At 64.3% G+C, this 11200-nt stretch overlaps 2 protein-coding genes across 2 annotated transcripts; both read right to left on the bottom strand.

Moving 5' to 3' along the window:
• Positions 1-1731: 1731 nt before the first annotated feature.
• LOC142593845 (membrane-spanning 4-domains subfamily A member 12-like) lies at positions 1732-4167 on the bottom strand. Its single transcript, XM_075713219.1, has 7 exons — positions 4078-4167; positions 3727-3846; positions 3411-3467; positions 2950-3081; positions 2254-2367; positions 2074-2157; positions 1732-1752 (listed from the first exon to the last, which is right to left on the bottom strand). The coding sequence occupies exons 1-7, from the start codon at positions 4165-4167 to the stop codon at positions 1732-1734; spliced, it is 618 nt and encodes a 205-aa protein (XP_075569334.1).
• Positions 4168-6132: 1965 nt separating this feature from the next.
• LOC142593760 (zona pellucida sperm-binding protein 3-like) lies at positions 6133-9317 on the bottom strand. Its single transcript, XM_075712347.1, has 9 exons — positions 9248-9317; positions 8546-8718; positions 7911-8023; positions 7583-7686; positions 7274-7445; positions 7015-7126; positions 6699-6879; positions 6441-6617; positions 6133-6356 (listed from the first exon to the last, which is right to left on the bottom strand). Exons 1-9 carry the CDS (start codon positions 9315-9317, stop codon positions 6133-6135), a joined length of 1326 nt encoding a protein of 441 aa, XP_075568462.1.
• Positions 9318-11200: the final 1883 nt, after the last annotated feature.

Raw genomic sequence — 11200 nt, forward strand, 5'->3', positions numbered from 1 at the left:
GGGACCTGCCAGCCTGGTTTTGGGGGGGCAACAGAGCTTCGTGGTGGCCCCCCCGGGGCTGGAGAAGCTCCCTGGCTGCTGTGGGAGAGGGGGTACGGGAGGCTCCGAAACAGCTGAAAAGCCGGAGGCGTAATGGGCCATGAACACGGGGTGAGCGGAGACAGCTTCATCCCGCTCCCCCGATCTCTGGGGTTTTTCCTACCAAAGCGGCTCATTATTTTTTCAGAGCTGGGACCAGAAATAACTGACAGCGAGTGAATAATCCATGAGGCTTTGGCCGAGCAGCGTGAGCATTGTCAGGGCGGGGAGGAGGGGAGCTGTTGAAACGAGAAAGAAAACATTTAACTCAACCCCAAACTAAAGAGCTGGTTCAGCCAGGCGCTCCTTGACCCTGCTCTGGGGCTGGAGGTGAGGTTTGGGGGCAGACAACGTCCCCAAATATTGCCGGGGGGGATGCCCCGGGGAGCGAGAGCAGATGGAGAGCCCAGCTTAGGGCACCAACAACTCACCAGCGTGCTCCTACCCTTCCAAAAATCAGCGCCGGGCTCTCCCCTCCTCACCTCCATCCCAAGCTCTCCGTGAGTGCCGGCTGCTCCTTAAATCGCCTGCCTCCTGTGCCGGATGCTCGTCACCACCCTTGCTCCTCGTTCGCTTCCCGAGCATCCCCACCGCTGCAGGGTGCTTCAGGATGGACATCAGTAACGAGCTCGCCGGGAGCCGACAAACTGGTTAAAAACAGGCCAAGAGCCCTTTGGTTTCAATTCCTGCCCCGTAAGATAAGTGATTTTTGAGGGACTGCGGCACGGCTGAGGTGCGGGAGCACCCATCAGGTCTCTCAGCTCCGTTCCCATCGACACGGGATCGCCCAGCCGCTTCCGCAGCCTCGTGGGAATGGGGAGCACGTCCCTGCCGTCGCCCCAAGGAGCGGCCCCAGCCCGGCGGCAGCTCCTCGGCTGCTGTAAGAACCCGGAGCTGCTACCGTCACCAGCATTGCCGCCGGCTGACCAGCTGCGCTAAATATAGCGAGCCGTGCTGCTCCGTGTATTGGGGGGGGGGGGCGTTTAGGGCGGCAGATTTCCTTAGCGGGGGAGCAGGTCCCATCGCTTCTTGCCATCTCCAGCAGGATCAGATGCGATGGGCACAGGAGACCCCCCGAAGCCGGGCAGGATGAGCCCCTTGCCTGATGGACAGAGGCTCTGCGGGAGGGATTTGCAGCTCCCGTGCTGAGAAATCCACAACACAAGATGACACAGGCCCGGCTAGAGCGTTTATGTCAAAGATAAAATAAAGCGAACAGGGTACGAGCCGAGGTAGACGGTCTGGCTACCCACGCGGCAACTGGCGTGCGTCGGGTTCTCGGTAAGCTACCTGCTATGCGGCCACCAGCCCCCAAAGAGGTCCTGAACCCCGATGTGAACGAACCCCAGCAGCCAACCGGGTATTTAGGGGCAAAAAGACCCCGTGAAGCCCCGAGATACCCTCCCCGGAGAAGCCCCAAAGCAGCCAGCAGGCAAAGAGCCCCTCTTTGAGACCTAGCACGGGAGCAGATGGGCAGGGAGGGGGCAAATTAGGGGTGCTTGCTGGCTTTTGGGAGGGGGTACCAGCGTGTCCCAGCCTGCAGCGCAGCGGGAGGAGGATGCCGTAGCCCTGGCCACGGGGAACCAGCTGGGGACAGTTTTGGGAGCGTGGAGGCAGGACCCCGCACCGACGTCCTCCGGGCCAGCGCCTCGCTTAGACTTCAGGGGCGGCCAGCTGCAAAGAAACCCAAGAGCTGCTGCTTCTGCGAGGGGACAGGGCTCAGGGTGACCCCCCAACACCCACCGCCCCGCCGGGTCTGTGGCCTCTCCTCCACCCCCCGCGCCCACCCATGCCTGGAGCAGCAGCCGGTGCAGCGAGGCGGAGGTGCTGGGTGCTCCCCGGGGACGGGGCTGGCATGCTTTGCCGGGGTGGGGAGGCACCGGCAGCGGTGGGAAGAAGGTCTGTCATGCAGGCAGGGGTCGGATGCTGCTCCTGGGAGCCGGCCCGGCCCCGGCTTCGCTTCTAGCTGGGCTGCTCTTTGGGGTCGTAGATCACCTCGGCGTAGCTGGGCGGCTGGGGCAGGTCAGCCAGCGGCACGGCCAAGTCCGCCTGCGTGGCACTGGGCACGATCAGCATGGCCTGGGGGGGGAGAGCAGGGGGGAACGGTGCTGGGGGGCCGGCCGGGGGTCAGCCCGGTTCCCCTCATCCCGGCTGCGCTTCGCCCCCCTGCCCTACCTCGTTGGAGTTGAGGCGGGTGGCCCGGCACCAAAAATTAGCGGTGGCTACGGCAATGCAGAACTCCAGGATGGTGAAGATGAGCAGCACGATGGAAATCCCGTTCCCTGCGAGCTCCAGGATGGGGAAAACCCCATCAGCAGCGCCCAGGAGGGGGAAACACAGGCTCGGCCCCACAGTATGGACCCCACCTCACATTTTGGGGCGAGGATTTTGGGGCTGCCTTCCTCTGTCTCCCACTGATTCTAAGCACTGCAGCCCCGGCTCTGCGAGCGCCGAGGTCTCGCTCGGAGCCCTCCACCTCGCTGCTTTTACGGCTTGCGGAGAGAAACGGGCACTTCCAGGGCATGAGTCATCTCCCGGGGTATCAGCCTAAAATAGGTCAGGCGCACGGCACCGTGCCGGCAGACGGCCCTGCGCTCGGGGTGCCGCCAGCCATGGGCTCCCCGCTCAACGGCGACAGGGCTGAACCCCGCAGAGGAGCCTGGCAAACCCCCCCCCCGCCCCCCCCCGCAACCTAGAAAGGACTCAGGCAGCGTTCCGGAGGAGGCACAACATCCCCGGGGGGGATGGAAGGATGGAAAAGGGAGAAGGAAGGTTCCCAAAAGGCTTAGCCCTGTCCGGGCAGGCTCAGCCAGCCCTGGGCACCGCTGCTCCGAAAGCGGAGGCTGGGGGATCATCCGCGCCCCCGCTTACCAGGACGAGATAGCTGTAGTAGTCGAAGCTGGAGCGGTAGAGCCCGTTCAGGTTGAGGTCTACGATGAAGGCAACGATGCCCAGCAAAGCGAAGATGGCGCTGATGATGTTCATGGTCTGGCTGCCCTTCACCTGTGGGCGCAGAGAGGATTTGGGGGTGGCTTTGGGGCAGGCATCAGACCCCAAAGTCCATGGGGGGGACGCCCACCACCCCAGATCTGGGGCACTGCCCAGCCGAGCCTTGGGGACCAGCCGCAGGTGACAGCTCAGGCTGCATTTAGAGTGGTTTTTTTCCTTCCCATTGCTCATTTCCAGAAATAACCCTGGTGCAAGCTTCAAACGGGACTTTGCCCCAATGGGTTTTGCCCTGATGGGTTTCGCCTGGGGTCCAGCTGCTCCCACCCGCCTGCCCCCCTCCTCCAGCAAACGGGGCAGCGATGGGGGTCCCCGGGGACACTCACCGCGCACTCCGTGGGGCTCTTCTCCGCCCCGATGGAGAGGCAGCCCGAGATGATGAACTACAGCAGGAGAGAGGGGGACAGTCAGCCGCCGCAGTCACCCCGAGCCCCCCCCAAACCCACGCAGCCACGGGGGTACTAAACACCCACCCAAGCTGCCCACGGGCACGGCCCCACAGCTCTCAGGGGCCCGGTGATCCCTCCTTGTACATCGCTGGTCCTTGAGTTTTAGAGTTGATGAATCAAAACCCTGCTGTTCCCAGTCCCCAGGAGCCCCGGGACCCCGGTGGGGACCCCTCCCCGACCCCACGCTACGCACAGACACGCCGCCCAAGAAGGGGATCTCGCCGATGACGAAGACAGAGGTGTAGACATTGGTGAGCGTCGTCAGGACGATCCCGAAGCCGATGTGCATGAAGCCAGTCATGATTTGGATGGTCTGTAGGATGGGGCAGGGTAAGAATGGGACCAAATCCCCCCTCCCCCGGGGATGGGGGTGTCCCGGTCCCCGAGCTGCTCCGGGGTCGCAGCATCCCCCGGGGGATCAGCAGGAGGAGCTGAAACCTCCGGGGATGGGGCGAGGGGGGGGATTTTCCAGGGGTGCCAGCCCCCCCTCCAACCCCAAACCACCCCTCCGAACCCCAAACCGCCCCCCCCGCCCCCGACTCACCCCCATGACTCGGTTCTTGCCCTTGGGCAGGGTCTCGGCCGTGTACATCACGGCGCGGCTGCCCAGCCGCAGGTTCCCCATCCCCTGCATGGAGGCAGCGGGGGGCACCGGGACACCCCCCCCCCCCCCCCCAAAAAAAAAAAAAAACCTGCACCGGGATTTCCCCCCCCCCCGCCCCCCCCCGCCCCGGAGCGTCGCGGGCCCCGCCCCACCCCGCCCAGCGCCCATTGGCTCAGCGCTGGTGATGTCAGAGGCTGCAGCATCCCCGGGGCCACCGCCCAGCCCAAGGATGACCCCCCCCCCCCACCCGTGGACCCCACCGCCCACCCCCCCACACACTCACCAGTGGCCGAGGGACACGGAGCAGATAGAAATTAAGAAGGGGGGTGGCACGGGGAGAGGCGGCCCCCCCCGCCCCCAAAACCCACCCCACCTGTGGGTGCAGCCCCCATGGGGAGCAGCAAGTGGGGCACCCAGGCTGCGTGGGGGAAGCTGCCCAGGGTTGCCCCCCCCCCCCCATTTAGCAGCCCCACGGGGAAAGATGCTGAACACCCCCCCCCACTCCAACCCACATGAAAGGCAGAGGAGGAGGAGAGGAGGAGGAAAGCGGGGTGCCAGGGCAGCAAGATCACCCCAAAAACCCCCAACCCCCCCCCAGCTGTGTCCGTGTGTCCCCCCCGGAGCGGAGCTAAGCCCTGCTGAGAGCTGCGCCCAGCCCCGCTTGCGGCCCGCCTGCCCCAGACACAAGGCTGTGTTTGCGGGAGCTCCGGGAAGAAAAAAAAAAAAAAGAAAGAAAGAAAAAAATGCTCTCTGCATCGAGTTCCTGGAAGAAAGATCCATCAAGAGCCATTAGGCACAAAATGCCTCCTCCCTGCAGAGTTGGGGGGCTGCGGAGAGCAGCATGGGGGGCTGGTCCCTGCCAGGATGCGGGGCTGGGCACTGCTTGGGTAGGATCCCCCCAAATCGTAGGGTCCAGACCTCCTTGGCACCCCCTTCCCCAGGCAGGGGTGGTTTCAGGCTGCACATCAGCCTGGCTCTACCCCGGGGAAGGTCCCTGCGCCCGGAGGTGACAGGCAGAGGGGAGCCCAAACCGGTCCCATCATCATGTGGGTGTCCCCCCCATCACAGCCAGCTACTCCCCACTGCTGTGGCTTCAACACCCAGGGTGCTGGCCCACAGGTTTGGGGGGTCCGGCCAAGAGCAGAAGCCAAGAACTCCAGGTAGGGATAAAAAAAAAAACCCACCCACACCCAAAAACCACCAAGTCAGTAAATAATTAAAGCCCTGTGGGCAAAGGGGGCCATGCACCACCGCCCCACGCGCCATCGTCCCGCGGCCGATAAGGTGAGGGTCCGCACAGCTCGGTGGTGACCGTGGCACAGCCCACCAGCAGCTGAGGACGAGCATGGCTCCGGCAGCCTCTCACCACGCAGGAGAGCGGCACAAGGACCCCCAGAGCCACGGCCCCCCCAGCCCAGGGACCTGCCCCACCGTGGCCGAGCAGCTTTGGGAAGAGCAGCGAGACCCCTGCAGCCCGTCTCCCCCAACCCCGGCAGCCTAAGGCCGCACAGCCCCACGCCCGGCAGAACCAGGAGGTGCCCGGGAGGTGCCACATGGGATGCAAACCCTGCTACGCAGCTCTTGCCCCTGCTTCTCCGCAAAATTCCCCCGGCATCCAGCACAGCATTCCCAGGGGAGCGGGGCTGCAGCCATGCTGGGGAGGGGGCTGTGCTCCCAACATCCTTATGTCAGAGACAGACACTTTCCACCCACCTGGGCTCTGCCCCCCGAGTTGACCAGCTCCTACAGAGTCACGGCACAGGAGCCATGCTTGCCAGGGACCCAGCCCTCCTTCCCACCCCGTGGTGGGTGGCGTGGGCTGTCCAGCAGCACCCCAGTGGGACCCTTTGGGGTACACAGAGGCACTGGGGCCACATTACATCCTCCCCACCCACTCACCCCAAGTACCCAGGGGAGTACGGGGTCTCCATGGCCCCCTCCACACCGATCTGGCACAACTGTTCTGCCACAGCTTTATTTCTGAAACAAGGAGGCTCACACCATGGCAGGGTCCGCAGGGGTGGCCCAGGCACTGCTGGCTGCGGTGGGGGCCATGGCCACAGCACGGGGCTCCCCCGGGGCTGCTTCGGGGTCCCCCAGCGGCTGCCCGCTCCGCTGGCGCCGCACCGAGCAGTAGCAGCCGGCCATGCCCACAGCGGCGAGGATGGAGCACATGGCCACCATGGCCAGCGTGGTGCCAGGGATGGGGAGAGCCGGCTCTGCGGGGAGAGGCAGGGGGGTGAGGGGGACCAGCAGGGTCACCCCAGCCACCCCCCCAGCGCCATGGGGTAGCTCGCACTCACCTGAGTCCCTCTTCTCCCCCCGCACCACGGGGATCGAGGGGCGGCGAGGCGGTGCCGTGCTGGGCTCCGGTGCCATCGGGAGCCCCGTGGGGAGCCCTGTGGGAGCCAGGGACGAGCTGGGCAGAGCCGAAAGCAGCTCCAGGGGACCGAGGCGGACGCTGGCTTCCTCGAGGACCCCTGCAAGAAGCCCATCAGGCACTGCTTGGCACAGGCATCCCCCATAAGGGCTCATGGATTCCACCAAGGGGTTCCTCTTACCTCCACTGCCAGCCAGCCGGCGCTGCCGCCGGCCCCCGCAACCGGCCGGAGAGCCGCAGCATGAGCAGTCGGCCCCATCCAGGGAGCGCCAGGCAGCTGCCACGGGGTCGTAGGAACAAGCTTTGCCGGAGGTTTTGCCGTCCCCCTCTGCCACAGCCTTCAGGTGACAGCGGAGGAAAATCTGCAGGGACAAGCATCCTCCTGCCACACCACCCGAGCTGCCCCATGAGCTCTGCACTCATCACCCCCAGCCACCCCTTCCCCGCACCGGTGGGTGGGCATCACCCCGCAACCCCCAGACCCCGCTGGCACAGACCTGGCTGCTGGAGGAGTTTGGGAAGAGGAAGGTGTCCAGCTGGAAGCGGAGGAAGCGGTCCCCACGCTGTGGTAGGAAACGGGAGCGACCAAGCTGCCCGTCGAGCAGGCACCTGCCGGGGTGGGAGACGCGGTGAGATGGGCGCTGCCACCCCGCCGGGGCCACCCGGGCTCTGCCACCACCCACAGGGTCCCAGCAAGGAGGGAGAGCGGCAATTTGGGGCAGCAGCCACCACCCCATGCCCAGCCCCGGCGCTCACCCGTTATCAGCGATGACCCGGTATTTCGGCAGCGCCGCTGCGCCGGGGCTGGCCACGCACTCGTCCACGAAGACCCTCAGGGGTAGGTGGGGGTGGGTGCTCACCGATGCCTCAATGTTGATCAGCTCCCCAAGGGAATAGGTGGGCTGGCGCAGGCGGGAGGACCAGGTACCTGGAAGAGACATGGCTGTGGCTGCCCCCAGCAGCGCCCCAGGGGCCTTGGTGAGGTGGGGGGGGTCACCCAGCCAGCCAGGGGAACAAGGGGGTCCCACACAGGGGAACAACAGGGTCCGGGGCTCCCCTACTCACTGTCATACACGTCCAGGGCGAAGCGCAAGCGTCTCCGTTGAGCGACGGTGAAGCCGAAGGGGACCCAGGTGGGCTGGATGGCCCTGGCTGAAACGCTGCCTGTCCTGCACCATGGAGCACCCCTGAGCAGGGTGACAGGCTCCCGGGGGGCAAGCAGGGAGCACCCCTGCACCCCTGCCTGCCACATGCCCCATGGGTAGGCACCCCCCCCTGCACCCTCCCTGCCTAGGGCGGGCTGATGGACCAGGCACCGAGGGGTCCCATCGTGGATCACACCCGGGGAGCATGGGCTCAGCCAGATCCCGGCTCCACGGAGCTCCCCACTTACCTGGGGTAGTAACAGTCCACGGGGAGGGAGAAGGCTCCGGCACGAGCCACGGGCCCCCCAGCCGAGGGGAGGTAGCGGAGGACATTGCTGTAGTGGATGCTGTCCGGGAGGAGCTGGGGTAACGAGCAGATGTGGGACTGGGAGGTGTCACCCAGCTCAGAGCTGGTGTCCCCTCCCTGTCCCCAGCACCCTGGGACAGGCACTGCCAGCCCAGGAGCCAGAAAGCTCCTCGGCACACGGCGAGAGCCAGGTGTCAGGTCATCGGTAACCATCCCGCTCACTTTAACACACCCTTGCACAAAAGGTGGTCATCCCCGTGGGTGCTGCCAGGGTGCCCTCCCCATGGGGACCACTCCGGGCAACGGCAGGACCCGGGGGTCCAGCCCTGGAAGTTCAGCCAACGCATGGGTGCAGTGACAACAGTGGGCACCCTGGGGAGAAGGGTGGTTGCAGAGGACCCACCACGCCTGTCCCACGCCTTTTCCTTCCCAGCCATGGGGACCAAGGATGCCCTGATGTTGTCCCTCCCCGCTGGGACATGGTCCCCTGCCACCTCCATCCTACACCCACCCCAAGGAGGACCACGCTGCTGTGGCACCCCCATCACGGACACATGGTCACCCCTGGCTCCTCACCTCCAAGGTGGTCCCACAGCCCACGAGCGGGTGCTCCAGCTGGTACGTGTCCCCGTCAGCAGTGGTCACCCCGCAGCCGGATCCCAGCATCAGCTCCCCAGTGGCCGCATGGCTCCCCAGGAGGCCAGCCGGCACCGCCACAGAGAGCCACGCGTGGCCACACGTGACGGAGACTGCAGCACGGCAAGGAGACGGAGGGCTGAGCCAGCTTATTAGGGACCCCCAGGGTTCCTGCTCCCAGGGGAGCAAGCCAGGCAAGCCCCTGGCACAGATGTCCCCTCGAGTTCCCTCATTTTAGCATTTCCAGCCTTGGGGAGGACAGGGAAGGAGGTGGCCCCAGGGGCTGAGCTGCTTTATGCTGGGCACCAACATGGCCATGATGCTCCCAAAGGGTCCCCACAAGGAGATGGGGGAGATGCAGGACACATCCCAGGGTTTTCCTCATTCCGGATCTGACCTCTCAGCCCCGAGCCCAGTGCTTGAGGAAGCCTAACCTACAGACCTGACCTGCCTGGGGTGGAGAGGAGACCATAGTCCTCCTCCGCTGGCAGCCAGGCATCACCCATGCCCACCGCCCCACAGCAAAGAGCTGTGCCTGGGGCAGAGGCACCCCACAGCCCATCCTGGGGGCTCTGCCTGCTCCCCCTCCCCAGGAAGGGGGGCCAGACCCAGCAGGATTCCCCGCCCAAAACAGCCCCTTACCCAGAGCATCCTGCGCCCAGGCTGCGGCCACAAGGAAGAGCACAAAGCACCTTCTCATGAGAACCTGCATGGTGACAGAGGAGGAAGAGGAGGGGCAGCCTCCATTGATGGCTTTTACACCTGGGCCAAGGTGGGCGGCCGCAGCTCTCCCAATGGGAGGCCGGGTGGTCCCTGCAGCCCCACGCCCAGCCCCTCGCACCCACCTGGGGCCCATCTCCACAGAGGTCTCCTCCTCCCTGGGCGGCAAACCAAGGGCCCCGGTCCCTGTCCTTGTCCTTGTCCCAGCCCTGCTCCTTCCCCTGGTCCTGATCCCAGCCCTCGTCCCTGCCCCTGCCTGAGGGATGATGGAGAAGGTGGGGGTCAACCCAAATCAAAGAAATTTTTTACAGTGAGGGTGGTGAGGCACTGGCACAGGTTGCCCAGAGAGGCGGTGGAGGCCCCATCCCTAGAAACATCCCAGGCCAGGTTGGACGGGGCTCTGAGCACCCTGGTCTGGTTAAAGCTGTCCCTGCTCACTGCAGGGGTTGGGCTGGGTGAGCTCTAAAGGTCCCTTCCAACCCAAAGCATTCCTTGATTCCATGATTCTATGATCCTATGATTCTACGATTCTATGATCCTATGATTCTATGATTCTATGATCCTATGATTCTACGATTCTATGATCCTATGATTCTAATCTCTGGCCATGTGCTGCCTTCCTCGCCCCAAAAGCAGGCTGGCCCTCACACGAGCACGTACAAGGGGACGAGTACATCCGTGGAGCACCCCCCCACTGCAGAGCCTCTGGAGAAACTGAGGCACAGAAGGGCGCAGACCCCTGTCCCTCGGAGCTGTGCTGGGACGAGGGGGCACCCAGCTCAGCCCGGCCCCCCCCCCCACACCTGCCCTCCCCATCCCAGCTGCCTCCGGGCTCCTCTCTGCTCCGTGGGGGGGACTCTGGACTCCCCCAGTCCCCCTCTGATGGGGGGGACTCTGGGACAGGCAGGGCTGGTCCTGGCACCGGCCGGAGCCTCTCCCCAGTGCCAACCCTTAGCCCATGGACCCCATGGGGTGGGCAGCCCCCAGCACCCTGTGGGTGAGCAGCCTGGGGCAGAAGGTGACCCGGTCGGTGGACCCGGAGTTGCCGCCGAGCCCCTGCATCCTGCAAGCCCCTGCGTCCTGCAAGCCCCTGCCCGGAGCGCGGAGCTGGAGGCAGAGCTGCTGCGTAACCGTGGGTGCTACGTGGTCACCCACGCCGGTAAGGAAGGTCCCCGCAGGTGTGTTCTGTCCCAGGTGCAGCATCCGGCACTTGTTCCTGTTCCTGAGGGGCTGGAGCGTGTCCAGAGAAGGGCAACAGAGCTGGGAAAGGGTCTGAAGCACAGGGCTGATGGGGAGCGGCTGAGGGAGCTGTGGGTGTTCAGCCTGGAGAATCCTAGAATCCTAGAATCGTTGAGGTTGGAAAAGACCTTTAAGATCATCCAGTCCAACCGTTAACCTAACACTACCAAGTCCACCACTAAACCAATTAAGGGGAGAGTCATAATCTCATGTTTCCTGGCTTGGTGGCTGGATTATTTTTAATGAGAGTAAAAACTAGGAATCATTAAGATTGGAAAGGATGTCTAAGATCATCACTCCAACAGAAGAGGAGGCTGAGGGGACACGTGATCGCTCTGCAGCTCCTGACAGGAGGGGGCAGGAAGGGGGGTGTTTGTCTCTTCTCCCAAGTAACCAGCGACAGGATGAGAGGAAATGGGCTCAAGCTGTGCCAGGGGATGTTCAGATTGGATATTGGGAGAAATTTCTTCATGGAAAGCATAGTCAAGCATTGGAAGAGGCTGCCCAGAGAGGTGGGGGAGTCCCCATCCCTGGAAGCGTTCAAAAAACGGGCAGACGTGGCACTCTTTGACATGGTTTAGTGGGCATGGTGGTGTTGGGTTGATGGTTGGACTGATGATCTTAGAGATCCTTTCC

This window comes from Pelecanus crispus, chromosome 6 (genome assembly GCF_030463565.1).
Source record: "Pelecanus crispus isolate bPelCri1 chromosome 6, bPelCri1.pri, whole genome shotgun sequence".
NCBI lineage: Eukaryota > Metazoa > Chordata > Aves > Pelecaniformes > Pelecanidae > Pelecanus > Pelecanus crispus.